Source organism: Protopterus annectens, chromosome 4.part1 (assembly GCF_019279795.1).
Source record: "Protopterus annectens isolate FY-2018-M chromosome 4.part1, PAN1.0, whole genome shotgun sequence".
Lineage (NCBI taxonomy): Eukaryota > Metazoa > Chordata > Ceratodontiformes > Protopteridae > Protopterus > Protopterus annectens.
In genome coordinates this window covers 966,168,414-966,189,751 of record NC_056734.1, presented here as the reverse complement: position 1 = coordinate 966,189,751, position 21,338 = coordinate 966,168,414, and the positions used below count along the sequence as shown (strand labels likewise).

The 21,338-nt window shown below is 38.4% G+C and overlaps 1 protein-coding gene across 2 annotated transcripts in view; it reads right to left on the bottom strand.

Moving 5' to 3' along the window:
* ECEL1 (endothelin converting enzyme like 1) overlaps window positions 1-21,338 on the bottom strand; it is a 2,857,191-nt gene that overhangs the window by 1,751,969 nt on the left and 1,083,884 nt on the right. For both annotated transcript variants that reach the window (XM_044070676.1, XM_044070677.1), the window contains one exon: window positions 1,540-1,650. In XM_044070676.1, the coding sequence (XP_043926611.1) occupies window positions 1,540-1,650 (111 nt within the window). The remainder of the gene's footprint in view (window positions 1-1,539; window positions 1,651-21,338) is intronic.

Below are 21,338 nucleotides of genomic sequence, written 5' to 3'. Positions count from 1 at the left end.
GATTCCCCATCCATTGATTCAAACTGCATCTCTGTTTAATGTGAATAGGAAGCCTGTTCCAAAGAAGGGGCAATCTCTGAGACATATCTGCCACTCCAGCAAGTTTTGTTTGAGGCATTGACTAAGTTTAGATCCCTAGATCAGGTGACCTTCATGCTCTTTGACTTGTGGATGTGTAGCAGCTCCATCAGGGCTGGATTTGTGAGTGCCCTGTATGTCAGGCATAAGTCACCCCTTAAAAACTGTTAGGAGACAAGAGTAAAGGGATAGGGCTTTTATTCTATCTGCATAGTTCATACTGTTTACACCCTGTATTTTCTTTGTGAGGAACCCCTGAGGTCACTCCAGCTGCTGTAAGTGCCTAGTCAAGTACATGCCAAATGGTGCACTGTACTCAATTATTGGTCTAATGAGGGCTGAATACAACAAAACTATAATTTCCTTGGATCTGGATGCCATACCTTTACTTATAAGTTGTACCACATAAAAGGATCTTCTCACTATTGTGGACACATGGTGGTCAAAGTTCAGGCCACTGTCTATCTGCATACCTTGAACTCTCACCTCTGAGTCCACTCTAAGGGGCATGCTATTGATGCTGTAATACCAAAGGGTATGATAATACATTTTTGCATGTAGTTTTAGGCCATGGTTCTGGCACCAATCATCTGTCTGATCTAGACTCTCCTGGGGGATATCTATGTCATTCGGTGATTCCATGATTGCCTCCATCTTGTGGTCTTTGGCATACTTTGCCATCCAGTGGCCCTCCACATTTGCCTTGACTTTACTGACGTATATTCTGAACAGGTGTGGTCCCAGTATTGAGCTCTGTGCCACACCACTAGTAAATGGCCTCTTGCTGGATCTGGATTCACCCACTTTAACCACAACATAATATATTAATTCAGGGATCATATAGTCCTGGATTTAAAACTAAACTCCCTTACCCCCACAATTCTATGATCTCATTTAAAAAAGGATATGCTTTATACTGCACACATGAATTGATTAAAGTAAAACAAATTTATTCTGTATTTCTTGCATTTATTGCCATACTTTTATTATATATTGCCATACCATCTATTCCATATATCTACATCTATTCTGTATATCTACATGCACAGACACACAGGCATACACACAAACGTGCACCATGTATATAGCAATTAAGGAAAAATGTAATTAGCAAAACTAAACACACAAATCCCATTTCCAAAACACAACCACATGTAAAATAATATGAAGATTTATTTATTTACTTGCTTACAGTTTGTTTACTGGAAAGTCCATTGGGCAAAATAGAGCCCATTTTCAATGGAGGCCCAGGAAGAAAAGCTCTATTATACATATAAACAATTGTACAATTAACAAGTATACAAGTTATAACATAGCTTCAAGGAAATAACAGTATGAAAAAAGGTATGACATATAATAAACAGATAAAAAGAAAACTAACTTAGGTAAAACGAAAAATTTTATAGAGTATCAACTCGTATCATAGCATAGCATTTCATAGCAGTGCTGCTAATAACTTACATTTGCAAGCTTCTTCTCAAAATATAGGATTTCCTCTGCTTTGTGTCGTGGGTTTACAGCTCCAAGCAGGCCCAGTAACCTTTCCATGAGAGTAAGGTAAGCTGTGAGAATCTGTGGGATTACAAAAGCAGAGTTAAGATAACTGGGAGGATTAGGCCTGCTTTACTAGGAAAGCTTTCATTAGCTGCTAACATTCTAAACTGTTTATAAAAAAAAACAGAAGGGATAAGTTTGGTGAAGTATGGTAATGAAAATTCCCATCTGCTGATCAGAGGTATACAACCGCACACATGCACATATATATATATATATATATATATATATATATATATATATATATATATATATATATATATATACACACATATGTGACATGACATGGAGCTCATCAACAAGAAATCAAAATGCTTGAAGTACATGATAAACTTCCACAGTACCTTGCACTTGTCACATTTAAAGCATACTGTTTAGGAATTCCACAATAAGGCACCCTGGGTAAGGTGACTTTTCCCCTTTTATATGTTTTATGTACCTGTGCATATAACTGCGGTGGTGGTGCTGCGGTAGCATTGTCGCCTCACAGTAAGACATTATCCCGTTTGATTCTCAGCTACAGCGTCATCTGTGTGGAGGCATACATGAAGGTTATGCGTCAAGGCTGGTAACCCATTACTTAAAAATCCACTACCAATCATTAGCGGACCGGAGTTCCGCTGTGGCGACCCCTAACCGGGAAAAGCCGAAAGACACAAACAATGTACCTGTGCATATAATCCTTCTGACACTTTTCATTTTTATTGCACCATAAAGAATTTATTTTTGTCAATTATACTGTTATTGGTATATTACAAGATAACAATGCAGTAAAACAAAACTGAACACCACAATGCTGTAGAGGCTATGTTTTTGCCACACAGAGCTTGGTTCTCCAGTTTAGTTCCCACTTAGGGTGCCCTCCATTTAGAGTCTCCATGCCCTCCATGTGCCCACGAGTTTTCCCCAGATGCTCCTGTTCACTCCCGCATCTAAGAGATGTACCCCTCCAGACTGCATCATGAGAGTGCATGATCATGCACTGCAGTGACTGGCTCTCAATAAGGGATTGGTTTCTCCACCTTGTGCTCACTGAGTACCTGAACAGGCTCTGGCTGCCCAAGTAGATAACTGGAAAATGAATGAACTAATAACATTAAGCATATTTTCAAATATCTGCTACAGCTTACAAAATTTAAAAGTTCAAAATATGCATACCCATCTTTAAGGAAACACAATCGATAAATATGCATTTATACATGAATGAGCATATAAGTACATGCATTCATATAGAATACATATGGAAGAATATGAACACATGATTTTGTAACATTCGATTTTCCAGTTTGAAAGTAAGAAACAACAATAAAAGTCTTGTTAATATGGTGCAGGAAGAAAAGAAAGTTGTGTTGTAAGATGGATAAATCATCATACTACTTGAGTTAATCATTAAATGTTCAAATCTGGACAAAGAAAAGCAAATGTTTAAAGGAAGAAAGCAGTAAACTAAAACAAATATCTTCAACTCTGTCTTCTAATATTAAGCTGACAATGGAAGGACATACTTTAGTAGCCATTTGAAATGTTGGGCCCCACTGTAACAAGTCCCATAACGCAGCTGATCGGCTAAGTATCTGGACTTACATATATTAAGCCCAAAATGGTAATTTCTCTTAATATTTCCTTTTTTCTGAGGTTTGGTGATCGGGAAGTTAGTATACATAAGTTCAGTGCATGTGTGGAGGGCTCACCCTCCCCCACTTCAGGGGTTAAGGGAGTAGGGCCTTGTCCCCCAGGAAAAAAAAAGTTTAAAGAAGAGTACTGTTCAATATTCAATCTTCTCTTGCAGTTTTTTTTGGCATGTTAGCACTCAGTATTGCAAGTGCCAACATTTCAATGGGGAGCCAAATACTACAGCAACATTCCTGCAAAAAGAAAACAGTTCCCTCCAAAAAGAGGGAAAACACACTAACCTTCTGAGACTGAGAGAGATTACAACTATGGAAAACAGAAGCAACATGCAGTGCTGTATTCACAAAATGTTGCCACATCATTCTAAGTGAATTTGCTTGATGAGTAGCCACACAGAATTTGTGCAATTCACAAAACCCAGCTAGGTGACATGCTAGACCACATAATGTGGCTGGCTATGCCACATGCCAATGACTATATAATGAGATAAACCTGCCATACCTTGTACAGATAGTTGTGCTAGCTGGACCCCAATGTACCTGTATACCATATATCAGCGTTAATGACTACGATTTAAGGAGTTGCAGCCATTGATATTATCAGCTAGGACTACATACCTGGGACATCTACAGCTGAAATTCTCTGGGGCATGTCCAGCTCTGCAGCAACATCCAGCACCACAATGTGGCACTGTGGAGGTGGTACTGCCTTTAAGTGAGGCCAGGACCTTCTCCATCTCCATAAGTGGTTTGGTCGACATACCACAATCTGTTGCCCTACTTTTCTTGCTACAGATTTTGCATTGTGGGTGACAGAATGGGTCATATCCATGGCCCTGTAGTATCCATTTCATAACCACAGTCCTAACCACCCACCACATTGACATTTTCAGTTCAGGCATGGTTCTGGAATGGCTGGTTAGTGGCATTGAAAGCAAGGAGATTTTGGCCATGGAGACAGGTGGTCTGCAGTACTACCTCATTCTCAGCATTGTGGGTAGATGATGTGAATTGCACACCAGATGCAGAACTTTTTTTTTACTGTGTGCTGTTTTTTAGACACATCTCTGTTGGCATGGAAACAGTGGAATTAAATGCATTGTTCCTGAATAGCGCTAACAAATCTTTACACTACTACTTTTCTACTAGGCCAGATGGTATGCTGTATTTGTACAAAGGAATGGATTTGTAAGAAGTGGTACTTATCTTATATAAGGAGTCAGCTTAGTCAGAAAGATTTCAGGCAAAAAAAATGTCCTTAGCAGAACTCCAACTTTGCTAACAGTGTTTTCTACTCTGGGTTTCTCGTCAAGCTTATATCATGTATAGCTACCCGTCTTGGTATGCTAATTACAGCTTATCTCATTATTGTTACTGAATCACTCGATTTGCATGACAAGAACAAAGGAAAAACATTGTGAAGATTTCTACATGATGCTGTGCACATCTGAGCACCTTTGGACAGCTCTGCTCAATGTCAACAGGCAGTTATTTTAGGAGTGAGTTAACTGTCATGCTATATTTAATCTGCAGATGGCATCACTATAGAGCACATATGCAGGAATGGATGACTGTCATGTTTTACATGGAGACATAATAATTCAGTACTATATTTTCAGACTTTGCCTCTGTCATGCAAATCAATGTCCCTTGTTGCATGGAAGCTGGGGCATGCAAGAACTGTTTTAGGTTCTGTAAGAACTGATATGACTGTAGACTACTGGAATGAACTGGAAGAAACTGTAATGAGACTGAAATGAATGTTTTATCTGTTAATTACCCAGAACTGTGCTGAACAGGTGCCAGTCTCTCATTTATGTACCAAATCTTCTTGTACTTTTCAGAATAAAATCTGCAAACATAATTTAGTTAAGAATGTTTTATTGTGTACAGTGGAGGCAGATGTCAACAACATCTGACCTGACTTCAGCACTCATACTTGAGTGTCTGTACTGCATATCACTGCAAGCTAACTTAACTGTGTCTGAAGTATTTATAATAATACCAAAACCCTGTTAGTTTCTACATGTCTCTTTAGCCTTGGTTTCCAGGTCTTGTGCCATACAAACAAAATGTGTTTGCTCTCAATGTACAGCACATTCTGTTCTTACCAGTGTTCTTGACTGAAGGTTATTCCACTGATTGAAAGTGCACTTACTGAAACTGTATGTAAACTGTACAGGCCTCCTTTAATATGGCTGCATTTCTAGACTTATGCAAAGAAATACTGTCTTTGTGTCTAACAAAATGCATTTAAATAAAACCTGATCTTACAGGTTCAAAATGTCGGCCATTTTCTCTTAAATACTTCAATGTGAGACATCATGGCTGGAGAAGGAGATAGTAGTGCTCCTTTTAGACCACAACGGTGATGTAAGGAGGAGTCTAAGATTTTTCTGGACATCCACTAGGAGGAGCTCAGCCTGAGGATAGTGCAATAGGGCTATTCTGGGCCACAGTATAAGGCTTAAAGCCTGGAATAGTTTAGTCAAGGGCATCACCAAGGCTATTAGCATCCCACACATGGGGGACAGTGCTATCAGCATTAGTGACATGTTGCAATCCTCATCTCCTCTGATGACTGGAAGAAGTTACACTCAGTCACCACGTCAGCACTGTTAATGTAACACATTTTATCTACCCACTACACAGTGCATGTTATCTACAAATCTTATATTATAATATTTTTATGTCTTTAATGCCCGAAAAGATTTAAAGGAATAGGCAGATGCACAGGAGCAGACTAAAGTGCCTTAGAGAACCTAGAGTGAGTATACATGCTATCACAAAAATGTACTTTAATAGGAACAGCAGAAGGCATTAAAAAATAAATGTATATCAGTTTGATTTACAGCAAGTTTTACTTCAGTATGGACACTTGTCAGCACTGGCACAGATTAAACATGCAATGTTGTTCAGCCATGGTGGTGCAGCGGTTAGTGTTGTCACCTCACAGCAAGAGGTTCTCCCATTCGATTCTCAGCTGGAGAGCCTTCTGTGTGGAGTCTGCATGTCCTCCCCGCAGTCGATTGACGTTAAAGACATTCAGGTAGGTGCGAGCGTGAATGGGTGTGCCTTCGTTGAAGGTTGGGTGTTTTGCTGGAAACTCGGCACCGTAAAATCCACTGCCAATTATGAGCGGACCGAAGTTTCGCTGTGGCGACCCCTAACCGGGAAAAGCCGAAAGGCTTTAGTGACTGTGTAATGTTAGAAGTATGTTTCTGCATGCTTTCTCTGGTATAGGTGATCAAGTGGATCACGTTAAGACTCACTGTTCTTGAGAAGATGCCTATGGGATCAATACTGCCCTTGCCAGCCCACAGTTGTTGTCATAAAAAAACAGTTCATGTTTATTTTTCTTCATAACACTATCAATGCAGCAGTGCATGGTCCATATCTGTGCCATTAAAATCAGTAGTTTGCTGGGCATTTCTCAATATAGAGTAGAAGTTGCTGTTCTTTGCCTATCATGTGTGAATGAAGTATGTATATCTGAACAGCATGTTTACTTTGCATATTCTCAGACATTAGAGTGCATCTTTGATCACTGGCACACACTGGTCTGAGCAAATAGCTCCAGACTGCATCTCAGTTTGGCTTTTGGGTCAAGGTCCCATATCTACCTATATGTCTCTTTCTCTCGATATATATATATATATATATATATATATATATATATATATATATATATATATATATATATATATTATACATATATATATATATATATATATATATGTATATAAAATTTATTTGAGTCTATCATCAAACATCAAGCATTCACAATATCAACAATTAAAAGAACCATAATTTTAGATAAAATTTAAAACAAAATTTATATGTCATTTTTTGGAAGGAGGCACCCCCCCCCCCACTCTGCTAATTATATATACCAACTCCAAGATCTCACTACAGTGGGGTAAGGGCAAATTCTCTTACCCTGCTGTACCATAATTCCATACAAAATACTAGAAGGAAAACCTCCATTGAAAATAACATTCACTCTTATTAGCATTCATTGTTATTTAAAGCCTGAAATATGAGCCACTCATATTAGCATTCAAAGTTTCAGACTGCGACAATAGATAGACAGATGTATGTCCATAAGTGGAAAAATCAAACCATAGAATGGCAAGTGATCGAGCACAAATGGTTGATCACCTTCTGGAGAGAAAAAAAAGCTCCCCTGAGCACTTAACACCTCTTGAAAATTATGTATACCAACTACAAGATCACTCTACTGTGGGAAAAGAACAATGTCCCCGATTCCCACTGCACTGTAATCTTGCACACATTTAAAAAGCCAGTATATGAAATCCTTTGATTTTCAACCACACATACTATCTTTTTCCTGACTGACAGAAATAAATATTTGGCTAAAGATATGGATTTCTCTTATTTGACTGAATACTCAAAATATTGAAAATCCGGCACCCCACACACACACTGATAATTATATATACCACCTATAGGATCGCACAACAGTGGGGGAAAAGGCAAATTTACATTTTCAAAAATTTGGGTTTCATTATTCTGAGTTTTCAGTAAAATGACTGGAATAAATAGGCTTGTGAAATTCATGATTATTTAATGCTTTGAAAAGTGTATTCTGTATAACTTTATTATTATCAACATAGTTAAGTATGTCATTTTCTTTATTTGCATTTCTTTTTCTGCACCCAAATTGTTGCTATCCTTTCTCTTAAATACATTTATTTTATTTAGTTTTTTGCTTCTCTCCAGCACGACAGATGGTACCCATCCCACTAGCAGGGCTGCCCCCCCCCAAGCAGGTGACAGCTGCAGCACCACTGCCACCACCACCACCAGCTGAAGCACCTAACACATCTGTATCTCAGCCTGCCACAGTTTTCGCCATGCTTTCGACCCTACTTGCACCCCTGCATCAGGCATTCCTGCACTGGAGGCAGGTACAGTGGTACCCACCAGAAGTAGTGTGAATGGAGGTGACAGTTTTGTCACTCATCTGCAACTGAGAGAGCTTGTGTGGAATCTCATCAACAGGAGGTTCAATGAGTGAATCGCCTGCATGCAGACTGTTGTCCAGCAATTCGCTGAATCACTTCCCTGCCTAGCAATGGCTCCACCTTCTCAGCCAGAGCCCAGTAATGACACTAGCCATGCTGATGAGTAATTTCCCACTGGCTCTCACCTGGCAGACAGTGCATCTGCGAACACTAGTTTCATCCTCCAACCTGGTGTTTCCCTCCCTTGTGCATATGCCTGCCCCTGTTGGTTTTACAGTCCTCCCCCTCACCATTGTCCTCAGTCTGTTTTTCTGATGTCTCCTTCCCCTTTATGTTCCCTCTCCCTCATTGTGTTACGTGTTACCCTATTAGGCATGCCTGCCTGTCTTTTCCTGCTACCTAACCTGTCCCTTGCAACTTTCTACTACTTCCCTTATCTTCAAACAAAAAGTGCACCTTTCTCTTGAAATAAAGTTATATGCCTCCCACCTCTCCTTTGTACTGCTCATTGTTATTTGTTCTCCTTATCTTCTACCACCTGCTTGCTTTCCTATCCATCTCCTTCCTATACTCCCATTTTTAACCTTTACTCTGGTAAATAAATAGATAAAAAGGCCACACACAAGTCCAAAAAGGGCTTCTAAAACACTTATCTTTTTGTGGTCATATGGTGTGTGATGAGTCACAGAGAGCGCTATTGACGCCCATATGCAACCAGTAAGATACGGCATTGCTTGCTGTATACCAACATTGAAATCAAATCATTATCACATCCAATACATATTAGTCTTGGCTACCGCTGGTGGCACAAATGAGCTGAGTGTTGTTGCTTGGAATTTGTCAGATAGGAATTAGGGTGAAGCTTATGCTTTTAGTCTGATTACTTCTATGGATCAACATGTTCATGAAGTGATTTGTACAGTGTCAGTGCACAGAGTGGAGGGTTCTTATCCCCTTAAGGTTGTATTATTTTAAATGTTTTGCTTCCATTCTGTAAATGTGTACAAATCAAATGGGATTCTCTGACAACTTCAGTATGACTGCTTCTGTGGCTCAGCTTGTTAAAGATGTGACTTCCAAAGTTCTAATGAAGACAGTTGAGAGTTCAATACCCCTTAGGGCTGAATACTTTTCTGTTTCCATTTTGTATATAAGTAAAACTGCTTCTGTGGTGTACCTTATAAATGCAGTCACCACACGGTAGAATATCAATGAAGAGGGTAATAATTTCAGATTCCTTTAGGTTTGTCATTTGTTTTCTGCTTTCAGTGTAACATTCCCTTGATGTGTGTTTCTCTGACACATTTAGTCTGACTTCTCCTTTGACTGAACTTGATAATACAGTGTTTGGTAAAATATCAATGAAGTGAGTAATGGGTTCTAATCTCCTCAAGGTTGATTTTTTTCATTATATTTACTTCATAGTACAGATACACTGATAAAACTCTGATGATATTAGAAATGGTGTATGTTGTGCATTATGCCATTTTACTGTATCCCACCTATCCTGATGGGTTTCACATTTTCTAAGTTCAAGCATTTCAGTGTATGTCTCATGCACCTTCAACATAACATTCCTGCTTTAGTCAGCAGCTCCTTATTGACAGTTTCTGCAGTTTGTTGTTTTTATTGTTCTACTATTACCTCCAACTCCACCCTCAGCTATCTTAGCCTGACTTTCTTCCATGACACATTTCGCTGCATATCTTTTACCTTGAGATACAATACATCAGGATCTTAGCATTACTATCTGTGTGTGTAGCTTCTCAAAGACAAACCTAGGTGCTTGTGCATTTTCATTGTTTACAACAGCTACTCATGATCCGCGGTGGTGCAGTGGTAGCATTGTTGCCTCACAGCAAGAGGTTCTCCCGTTCGATTCTCGGCTGGAGTGCGAGGAGTGCCTTCTGTGTGGAGTCTGCATGTCCTCCCCGTGGTCGGGTGGGTGTTCGAAAGACATGCATAAATGGGCGTGCCTTCGTTGAAGGTTGGACGTCGAGCTGGCACCTCGGCGTTCGTAAAAATCTACTGCCAATCATTAGTGGACCGGAGTTCTTCTGTGGCGAGCCCTCACCAGGAAAAGCGGAAAGACAAACAACAACAACAACAGATACTCATACTTTACACTGGCAGCATGTTTGTGTAACACAATCTTCCCATACGGGTTCCTGCTGCTGATGGTGAACAAAGGCCAGGCCACATACATTTTTAATGAGCTACACCGGTTGTCATACAGGTACTGTAAACAGTGGTGACTTTGGCTAAGATGTTGACTGGCACATTTCTGAATACCTGGGACAGAGTCTGAAATTTATAGAGAAAATTGAACAGAATTATTCGACAATGAATAAGACAGGATTAGTGTGCATAAAACAGATGCAGAAACTGAAGCTGCAGAAATAAACCCAAGTCAAAGTGGAAGTGTGCAGTATGTGTCAGCTATACCTATAGTTGAATATAATCCAGTCCTGGACATTAAACATATAGAGCTCTTTACAGCTCCCACTGAAATGTCTGCACTCATAATGCTATGTCCTGAAATACTGAAAATACAGCAGAAGAGCAATATCAAACATCGCTTTTCACCTTTAAACTTGTTTTTTATTATTTATTGATTGACTGATTGCATTTGCTTACTGGGATAGTCTGGCAGATGATCTGTCTCTTTTTAGTGGAAGCCTGAGAAGAAAAGCTGCAAAAGAAATATACAGCAAAAATAAGTACCACTATGCTGCAAAGTAAAAATAAGTATAAATAAGAATAGGTTTCACAGTATACAAGCTATATACAATGTTACTGTTTCGCAATTTGTTAAAAGTACTCATAAATATTAAAGAAAGGTGCACAAGTATATAACTAATATTGAATTACATTAAACTATATGAATAGCAATAGAACTTTGTTGATTTCAAGTCAGAGAGTAATATCTGTATTTTTGTAGTAGAAAGAAAAAACAGGTTATGAGATGGTGAGAAAACAGGTATGACTGTGGGAAGAAAGCCAAAAGAAGACGAGGGGAGATAAAACTAATATAAGGGTTGATAGGGAGGGTGGAGAGAGGATGAGCAGATGATGAAAGTAAGTTGGTATTTGCTCAACTGATGTATAAAAGAAATTTTGAAAAAGATTATAAAGAGTGGGAGGAGGAAGACAGTGGCAGATTATTCAGGAGAAGAAAAGTGTTCAGTAGGTAGTCCTTTATCTGCAGTTTTTAGGACCTGTGATTTGATAGTCTAAAACTGACGGGAATTGAGTTACATATTTTGGAGAGAGAAGGGGAATACAAGGACTCTCCTGCAGAATTGTTTGATTTGGTTATAGCCAGCAACATTTGTAAACTTCTTTTTTTTGTAGGGGACATGCACACTGCTCCCCTGAACTTATATATAACTTTCCAAGAAATGCCAATCTCAGGCTAAGGATATGTAACTCTGGATTTTTGTGACTTAGCATTGTGTGTCTCAGCAATTCAAAAGGTTACAGCTCTACACCTCTGTTCGATAAGAGTTTTTTTTTTTATCTCAGGGAGCCTAAGATATCAAAGTATCAACATAAAACAGGCAAGCAGACCTGTTATCACCCTACCATCTTGCAAAAAGAAAATCACCCAAGAAAATAAACCCAATAAATGAGCTGGTGACTGAGAAACAACTTGTGGAATGAAATACTACGAGTAGGAGATGCTTAATATTGTGGTTACTGTACTTCTGTGCAAGATAGTGGAAAACATAGCCAATCATGAACTACTCTGAGAATCTTGTATTGTGGCACAAAGTTTGTGACAAATGCCAACACAAAACGTAGACAACTTATTAAAAGCTGCAGTATCATGGACTGTTGTTTTTTTTTTTGCAGACTTTGAATTGAACTGAGCTGTACTTAGCTTGCATACAGTGTTTCTGCTAGTTGGAAGTGACCTTAAGATATTAACATGATATGATTGCAGTTCGTATATATTGTACTGAAGCCACATACACTCTGAGTCTCCATTGCTAGGGGAGGAACATGGGAAAACAGAATTAAATATCGTGAGCTGTACTGGCAATTATTATAGGGAGCACATTTGGAACTAGGGCTAAACAACTGTATAGCTATAGGCTCTGTTCTGTAATTAAGAGCTGCTAGATTATAAATTTATAATAGGGTTATATTTTACTAATAATTTTATTAGTAATATTATTTTTATTTACAATTTTGTATTTAGACCGTTTCATATTCCCTTACTGCAGATTTTCTTATTACAGATGTTCCTAGTACAGATTTTATTACATTAAATATTTTGTCTTTTTTTATCTGACTATATTTCTTTAAAATTCACTTTATATATATATATATATATATATATATATACACATACATATATATAATTAATTAATTAATTAATCTACTTGTTAATTTATGTGCTTATTTAAGGAGGATGTTACATTGTAAGTTAGTTCTGATGAAATCTGGATATGTTAGAGTTAAAATCACTCAATGTTTTATTAAAAGTCTGCATTTACATCTATGACTGCTTTTTCTTGGAGCCTTTTGGTGAATATGCTTTCTACTCGTTGTGCAGAGTTAGGTGCTTATTTGTGCTTTTTCTTGTAGATCTTGGAGTTTTAAAATTACATATACTATTACTTAGTAGAAGGTAATTTGCCTTGGAAAATGTCTTTAGGGTTTTAAGGGTTTGATGAGAGTTCCGCTTTAACATTTATTTCAATGGAGACCAATTTATGGTCCGATCTTACCAATAAAGACATTAAGCTTGGGGGGGCAATCCTCCCCATTTTTGTGGGTACTGTTTAAAGAATATTTGAGCTCCTAGTGGGCGTGAAGACCAGCTATTCCAGAGCATTTGCAAAGACAAAGTTCAGGAATCTTTGAGCTTGCATGTTAGTGGTCATATATATTTCCCAGTTTATAGAGGAGTAGTTAAAATTGCCCATGAGTAGTGTATTGGGCTTAATCATAAGTGATTCTAGTAACTTCAGGTATGTGTCATGGCTTTTATGGTAAGGTACCATAGCTAGTGATGATATGGCGATGGATTTTGCCTGTGTTGTGCTAGGCATGAAGTAGCTCAAGCGAGTCATCCTGCATGACCAATCTAGGGGTGTGATTGTTTTTTATGTAAATGGAAACACCTCCTCCTTTTATTTTTTTCCCTTTTGAGAAAGTGGTCAATGTGTGATAGGCATTGTAGCCTTGTGCTGTTATTAAAAGCTGGAAGACAAATCTCAGGAGCAATATATTTTTCTTCTTAGTCTTTATTGATTATCAAAGCAGGTAAGTGCTGTCTGCTTTGATGACCAATAAAGACTAACAAGTAAAAGATCTGGCTCCTGAGATTTGCTTTCTAGCTTTTACTAGCTTTTTTACTTCTATTAGGATTGCAAGGAGGAGCAGCAGAAGCAGCTCTCTTCAACAACACACCAAGCTGAAATCTCAATTTATTATTCACCTGACGGAGCAAGTTACAGAATACTGGGATTTTTAACCAGCTCACCATATGTGGATACTGCTTTAGCAACTGTGGGATAGCAAATCCTTTGGAGTTTTGTATTAATTGTTGTTTAGTTTAATTCTGTATTTAATCGTATTTGCTTGCCACTGGCTCCCTTCCAGGCAGTGAGAATTCCCACAGTGCTCATAAAACTCTTGGGTATGTTTTAAATCAGTATCTCTAAATCTCTCTATATGGTAATATCCAAGTAATTAACACTCAAAATCCCTATAATGTACTTTTAATGAATCAATCATGCTTTCCGAGAACAAAACGAAATCCGTAAACCAATAGTAGTTCCTAACCACATAATGAACACATCCTCTAAAAATGATGATAAAATATAGAGCATTTAAAAAAATTCATTAGAAACACACATTTTTTTCCCACCACCATACAATTAGTATATCTGGGGAAAAGCCACTTCAATAGTTACACTTTCAAGTTGCTTGCAATATTCCCCATTGAAGAACATAAAACTGTACTTTAAAACAAATTCCATAAAATCCATATAATTTTATTCTCAACACTACTTATAAAATTAAAATGGGCTACAATAAAATTAAAATGGGCTAAAATCTGATCGAACCCCTCTAAACCTTCTTTGTAGAGAATAGCTGAAAACAATTTTTTTAACATCAAACACAACAAAATAGTCCTAAAAACAATAATCCTTTAAAATATGCTAACCTGTTTGCAGAAACTCTTCAAGGTCTGATAAGTACAGTTTCAACAAAGGTTCAGTTTTTGAGCCACTGGCTGCAGTAGTGGGTCATAGTGTGTGTGTGTGTGTGTGGGGGGGGGGGGGTATTAATACTGGTGTGGATCTTGGTTATTCCAAAAATAGGCTGGGTGATTGGATAGTCTCCTTTCAAGTATTTGGACTGAACTGACAAAATAGTACCATTTACAAATAAATCATCGAAATATGTGTGTGCTTATATTTACAAGAAGATTTCAGCCTCACTTCACGTTAATAAAACTTTTCAAGCAATAAAACTGATGGATGATAAAGTGGGTTAAAAGTGAGTTCTCTTTATAATTCATTCATAGTAGAAACATAAAACAACCCCCCCCCAAATTTAAATTTTATGGAAAAAGTGTTAAATCACAAAGATAGGATAAGCCTGTACCTTTTGTAAAAAAAAAAAAAAAAAAAAAAAGTTGGTGGTAAATGGGGGTGATATCCAACTTATTGTAATGAAAAATCTTAACATTTTGTAAGAAGTAAGTTTTACAGTACCTGCAATAGCAACTTATTGTTGTATCAGCCTGATTTACTGTGTTGTGAATAATCCCTGAATAAATACCACCCCTTCAAAGTCTGCTTGTTATAATAAGCATTGTTGTACCCAGAAACATGATTCAAATTGGTTGTGCTATCCTCTCTGATTCACTGAATGTTCCATTTCCAAAGGACCCTTCACAGGTGCTTCATCACCAGGATAGGAAATTAATCCCCCATCATCTTCCAGCACTACTTCATTGGGTGTAACTATCCATTTGTTTTTTTTACATCATTACTTCCAGAACTTGTAACATACTTTTCTAGAGACATCCAGCTGATAAATCAAGTAATTATTAAATACTGGCATGACTTCAGAAGTTCTGGGCTACTTTTCGAAAACATAATATTAAATACTTGTGGGAAATTGATAAGATGACTGAATTTGACTGGTAAATTTCTTATAAAAATGTGGTTTCTGTAATGCAATTTTGTTATAAATGATATGAAAGCCGTTTTTGGCACTATAAACAGGTGGAGAAAAATGAAAGTTACAATTGTAACACATCTAGGGTGATATATCTTACCTGCTCCATGACCTGTAATGGTTTCTACAGTGCAAAAACTGAGTTGGCTTTTACAAATATAATTTACCACGTATATTGTAGTATAAGTGATGAATCCAGTGCATTAGCTAAACATTCTATTACATGCACTGGATTCATATTGTTTGGATTTACAGTTTTGGAAAAAGTATATATACCTGCCACAGGAGGCTGCTAACTAACGTGTATATTGTGTTAGGAGAAATAATGAACCAAAGGTTTAGCTAAACATTTTTATTATATGCATCGGATTCAGGTTGTTTGCATTTATAGATGTGGGAATGCGGACATACATGCCAGAGGATGGGGACTGGAAAACTAAGCTTGAGTACTGTGATTTATTATGGCAAATAAGGACTAAAGCTACCATCCTACCGCTATTACATGAATATAAATATCTGTTTATTATATTGAAATTAAAATTTGCAAATCTGGTTTGTATGAGAACTGTTACTTTATTGATTTTTTTTTTTTTACATGAATTAATGTTTTCAAAGTTTACAGTGCAAGTTTTGCTACTTGTATTAACTCTTTAAAAACAGTATATCCTTTAAGAACATGATGGTTTTAATGTGCAATTAATTTTTCATTGCCTTGTGGTTGTATTTGTTTTTATGTTGAGCACATGACTTTATTGTGTGTTATTTAACTGTGCATTTAAATTTAATTAATCAAAAGATGCCCTTTGATTTGAGTGCTTAAAAATATTTTAAAACTAGGTTATGCATATATTGAACAACTTGACCACTTTGTGAGTACCGTGGAGTATTTGTTAGGCATTTTTTTTTATTTTTTGTTTTTTTAATACAAGTTTTGGGCTCACGCTAGCTTCTTCTGTGTTATTGGTTTGGGATAATGGAAAATACTATTTTATGGAAAAAAAGACCTGTCCATACTAAATAACTAAAACGCTTAAATGAATCAGAAGTGTAGCCTTTCAAAATTTAACTTTCCAACCCTGGGTGTGTTAATAAAGTCTTTAGTCTTACTTCATAACATCTTTGTTCTAAAACAGTTACTGTAAGAAAGAGTCATTAAAAAATATAAATGGAATTTAGGAATGTGGTCTGCTATATACATTACTGGTCCACAGAAAACAAATGTGACTCCACTGGCTTCATGATTCAGCAACAGTCAAACAGAAAACCTTGGCCTGTAAGCATAAAAGTAACAGCAGTGCTACTATAAAAATTAATTCTATAATATTGTGCCATCCGTATCTCAGTTGATAGTCATCCAGAAAAGTATTTTTACTCCATGAGAAACCAGATGCCTTTCATAATAGCAGGAATAATGGTGTTAATCAGAAAGCTTGTTATACCAGTTCTAGGATGGCACAGACAGACCCACCAGAAATCAGTATTGTTTCCAAGTACAAAATGAGGAAAAGGATGCTCGCGAACAGCTGTACTATTACTGAAAGAATACACGACACATACCTGACAGGATATATAACTTGCACCGAGGTATGTGTCTAAATTGTGCATGTGGAGGAGGAGGACCAGTACCACTGCAGACCAACATCATGACAAAGATCAATATCCTAACCACAACCAGTTTACAGTGGCCACGTGGGAACAGTGTGGGCATGCTACACACTTCTGCATGAAGAATCTTCTGTCATTTTCTAGAGCACATAATAGAACCGTAGGATCGTAGGAAATTACTAGGCTATTGACCCGGAGGTCATTTTAAGCCTAGCCATTTCATCCAAATGAAGTACCATTGAAATGCTAGTCAGTACCAAAGATTGCATTTAGTGATGACTGCCCATGTCCAGGGCAACTGGGCCACACTGAGAATGTAACATGTTTCAACACTTCCCATAGTAAGGTTATAAATGTCTTATATCAGGTACGGATAAGCCAGTTCATTATATCATGTGGCCACTGTGCTCAAGGTATCTAATAACTTAGCTTTAGAATGTATACCTTTTAATGTCTTGTGGCACTTTGATATAAAGTCAGCACTGACTTCAACCATAGCCTAGCTTATCCCAAGCATCACAATTATCTCTATGCCCCAGGAGAAAATCTCCTTTAGTAAGGATGGCATTGATTAGTACCACTAACACTTCTGTGATCTCTTACATACTACACTTGTAGCCTTGAGTTAGAACTTGCAGTGTAGAAGTAGGCATTAGCCAAACTCAGCACTTTATTAACAGTAACTAATGGCTTAGAACAGTTGTGGACATCCAGAGGCTGCCAGACTCCTTGGTGTGGCTTTTCTAGCTTTAGAGAAATGGAAATATCAGGTGCAGTGTCTAAAACATTGCAAGGATTTTTGATGTTTACAGCAAGCATAAAACGTGATGTCCTTTCATTCACTGCTGCAGTATTCTTAACTATCTGGAATTCCCTGCCGGAGAAGGCCAAAGTCTGGCCAGTCTTCCAAAGACTTCTGAATTTAAAAGGTATGCCGATTGTCAGCATACACTCCCTGCATAACGTAGAGTGTATGGTGATATTCAGGCCTACCAAAACAGAACTTCTTTTCTGCCAGTCTGAACTTACCTTTTACAAAGTCGGTTTGTTTACCAGCATGCATTTTCTACCAAGTGAATGCATTTGCATTTTCCAGTGACTTCCTACACCTGTTTGCTGTTTTTGCAAGTTAAGTGCCCCGTTGTGGATTTTGTTTTTTCTTGTTTTTTTGTGTTTCTTGGCATTGATCTCATCCAGTAAGGGTAAATGCCAGTGTGGAAGATAGATTCCCCATAGAGACTGCAACAATAAGTGCCTTTTTTGCTCAGGTTCTTCTCATGACCATAAGTCTTGTTCTGTTTGTCAGGCGATTGTTCCAGAAACCCTTTGCAATAGACTTTCTTCCCTTTCCTTGTATCTTGAGATTCAGAGTTTTAAGCTACTAGCTAAAAATACAATGGAAGGAAATCTCCCAGAAGAAGAAGGTGAGAAAGGTATGACTGGAATCTTCTGCTGTCCAGCATCTGCCAGGTGTTTCTCTCGAGATTGTTATGAACCCAAAGGTTCACCTGGCTGTGTTGTCGGATTTCTCTGCCATGACAGTGTTGGAGGGTGGTGAGGATCCAACTGGCAGCATGTCCAAAGAGGCTTTGCAGGCATCCATCTCAGACATTCAGAGGGAACCATGGTTTATTTTTTCTGAGGGGCCTACGGAGTTCCTTAGTTTTTAGTAGGGGAAAAAATTCCTGCTATGGTTCTCAAGTGTCATCCTGGATCTGAGCCTTTTCAGGATGGTCCCTTAAAAAGAAACAAAAAATTAAACATGTTTCTTCTGTTCCTAGGGATCCACAAAGTGAATGCCAGGCTTTTACTCAGGGTTTTATTTCTGCTTTAATGTCCTTAAAGCTCCTCATGGGGTTTCAATTCCTGCTCCTCCTTGGTCCTCTACTCCCCTTAAAAGGGATAGAGACCCAGATTGTTCTGAGGATGAGTTGGTTTCTGCTGATGAATCCCTAACTTACTCTACTCAAATTCCTTCTCCTTTAGACTATGCATCAGAAGAGGATGAACCTATTAGTCCTGATGTTCATTTGGAGAAATTTCCTTTGAGGGCACACACTTTAGGATGATGGATTTTTTTAAATAGGATTGTACTCAGATCTCTGATATCCATAACAGGTACTATGAGTTGTTGCAGTTGGACTCTGCTAAACCTGTGGCTATTACTCCTGTCTTGCCTGCTTTACTGGATATTTTCTCCAATGCCTCTCAGGCACCTAATTCTCTCCTACCTGCTCCCAAGAAGCCTGCTTTTATAGGATTCCTGAAGATAGTTCTTTTTTATATATAAATGTCCTGCTGCTGACCCTTCAGTAATGTCTGTAGCCTCTGATAAGCCATCTCAATTGCTTCCCTCACCCAAGTTATTGCCTTCTGACAAGGACAGCAGAACTATGGACAAGCTGGGCAAAAAGATTTAGACTTCTGCTTCCTAGCTCTTAGGGCTAGTAATTATAGAACCCGTATATCTAGGTCTGTGCTGGCTCTTCTTTCTCAGGCCTGTCAACTTATTTCTGATTTTACAGACTCTGAGGGTAAAACTTCTGTTCTTTCCTTTCTAGGGACTTCCTCTCAAGTCATTCATAATTCTATTCAATGTAGTTATGATGCAGTGGATGCCTCCTCTAGGGCTGCTGTTTTTGGTTTGGTTTGGAGGAACAAGATGTTATCTCCTTTGCTGGTTGGTACTTCTGGTATGTGTGTGGTAAAGTGACTCTTCAGGCAGTTTATATCCCTTCCAGTCAGAACACTGCGACAGACACTTTGAGCAGGTCCTTAACTCAATCCCAAGAATAGATGATTCAAAGGGATGTTTTTCTGAACATTATCTATCAGTGGGGTACTACTCAAGTGGAACTTTTTGCCTCCCCTCTGAACAGACACCTTCCTCTGTCTTGTGCCAGAGTCCCAAGTGCTCTGGTATGGAAGGTGGACACCCTCTCATTCTATGGCAAAGGGATGTTTGTTTATGCATACCCTCCCCTTCCTTTCATTCTGAAATTCCTGTTCAAAATTCAACAGGATGCTCCCAAAATCTTGCAGGTGACTCCTTTTTGGCCATGACAGCACTGGTTCCCTCTTCTTCTGCATCTAGCCAGGGGCAGTCATCACAAGGTACCTCACCAGGTGAATCTAATCATACAAGACAAGGGATCTCATATCCATCCTCACCTGTCCATACTTCAACTGACACTGTGGGTGATAGGATTTTGATTCTTCATAAATACCTTTCTTCTGAGGACATGCTGCAAGTCCTGCAGGAGGCCAGGAAACCTAGAGGTAGGAAATCCTACTTATCCAAATTGAAGAGGTTTTCATTTTGGTGTCTCTCTCTAGTAACCTGGACCCACTTACTGTGGATGCTCCTTTGGTTCTCTCTTATTTGTGTGAGTTGCTCAATGGTGGTTTGGCCTATTCTTCTATTAAGGCCCACTTATCAGCTCTCTCTGCTTGTCTGCCTTTTTCTTCTCCTTTAGCTGCTAGATTTGAAGTGGAACAATTTCTTAACGGTGTCCTTAATATCAGACATCCCAGAAAGCCTGTTCCTCCTCCTGGAATCTTAATTTTGTTTTGGAGAAGTTGACTCAGGCTCCTTTTGAACCACTGCTTCAGCTTCCTTGCAGCATTGTTCCTGGAAGACTGATCTTTTGTTATCACTTACTTCTGCCAGATGGGTGTCTGAGTTGCAGGCCCTTATGGCTTGTCCTCTTTTTGATTTTTCATGAGGACAGTGTGTCCTTGCTCACTAACCCTTCTTTTATGCTGAAGGTGGTTAATGAGCTATCACTTGATCAGTCTATTAATCTGCCTACTTTTTTCCCCTCTCCACAAACTGACAATGAGAGGGTGCTACATACTTTAGAGTTTATTTGGATATGACCAAGGCTATTAGAAAATCTGATCAGTTGCTTGTTTCTTTTCATCCTAGATCTTTGGGGCTTGCTGTATCCAAGTAAACTATTTCTTCTTGGATTTCTAAGGCTATTTCCTTTTGTTACACTTTTCATGGTGAGAGCCTTCCTTTTTCAATTAAGGCTCATTCTTTTAGAGCTGTGGCTTCTTCTGGTGCTGTTTTCAAAGGCTTAGATACTAATTCTATTCTTGAAGCAACTACCTGGCCCTCTGTGCTTACCTTTACCAAGCACTACAAGTTGAATGGTATCTCTAGACCTAGGGCTGGTTTTGCTAATTCAGATGTTCATCGTGCATACAGCTGCAGTAATCACAGATGGGTTCTCTGCCGTCAGGCGGTCCCTCGGTCGGCCGAATTCCAAAGTCT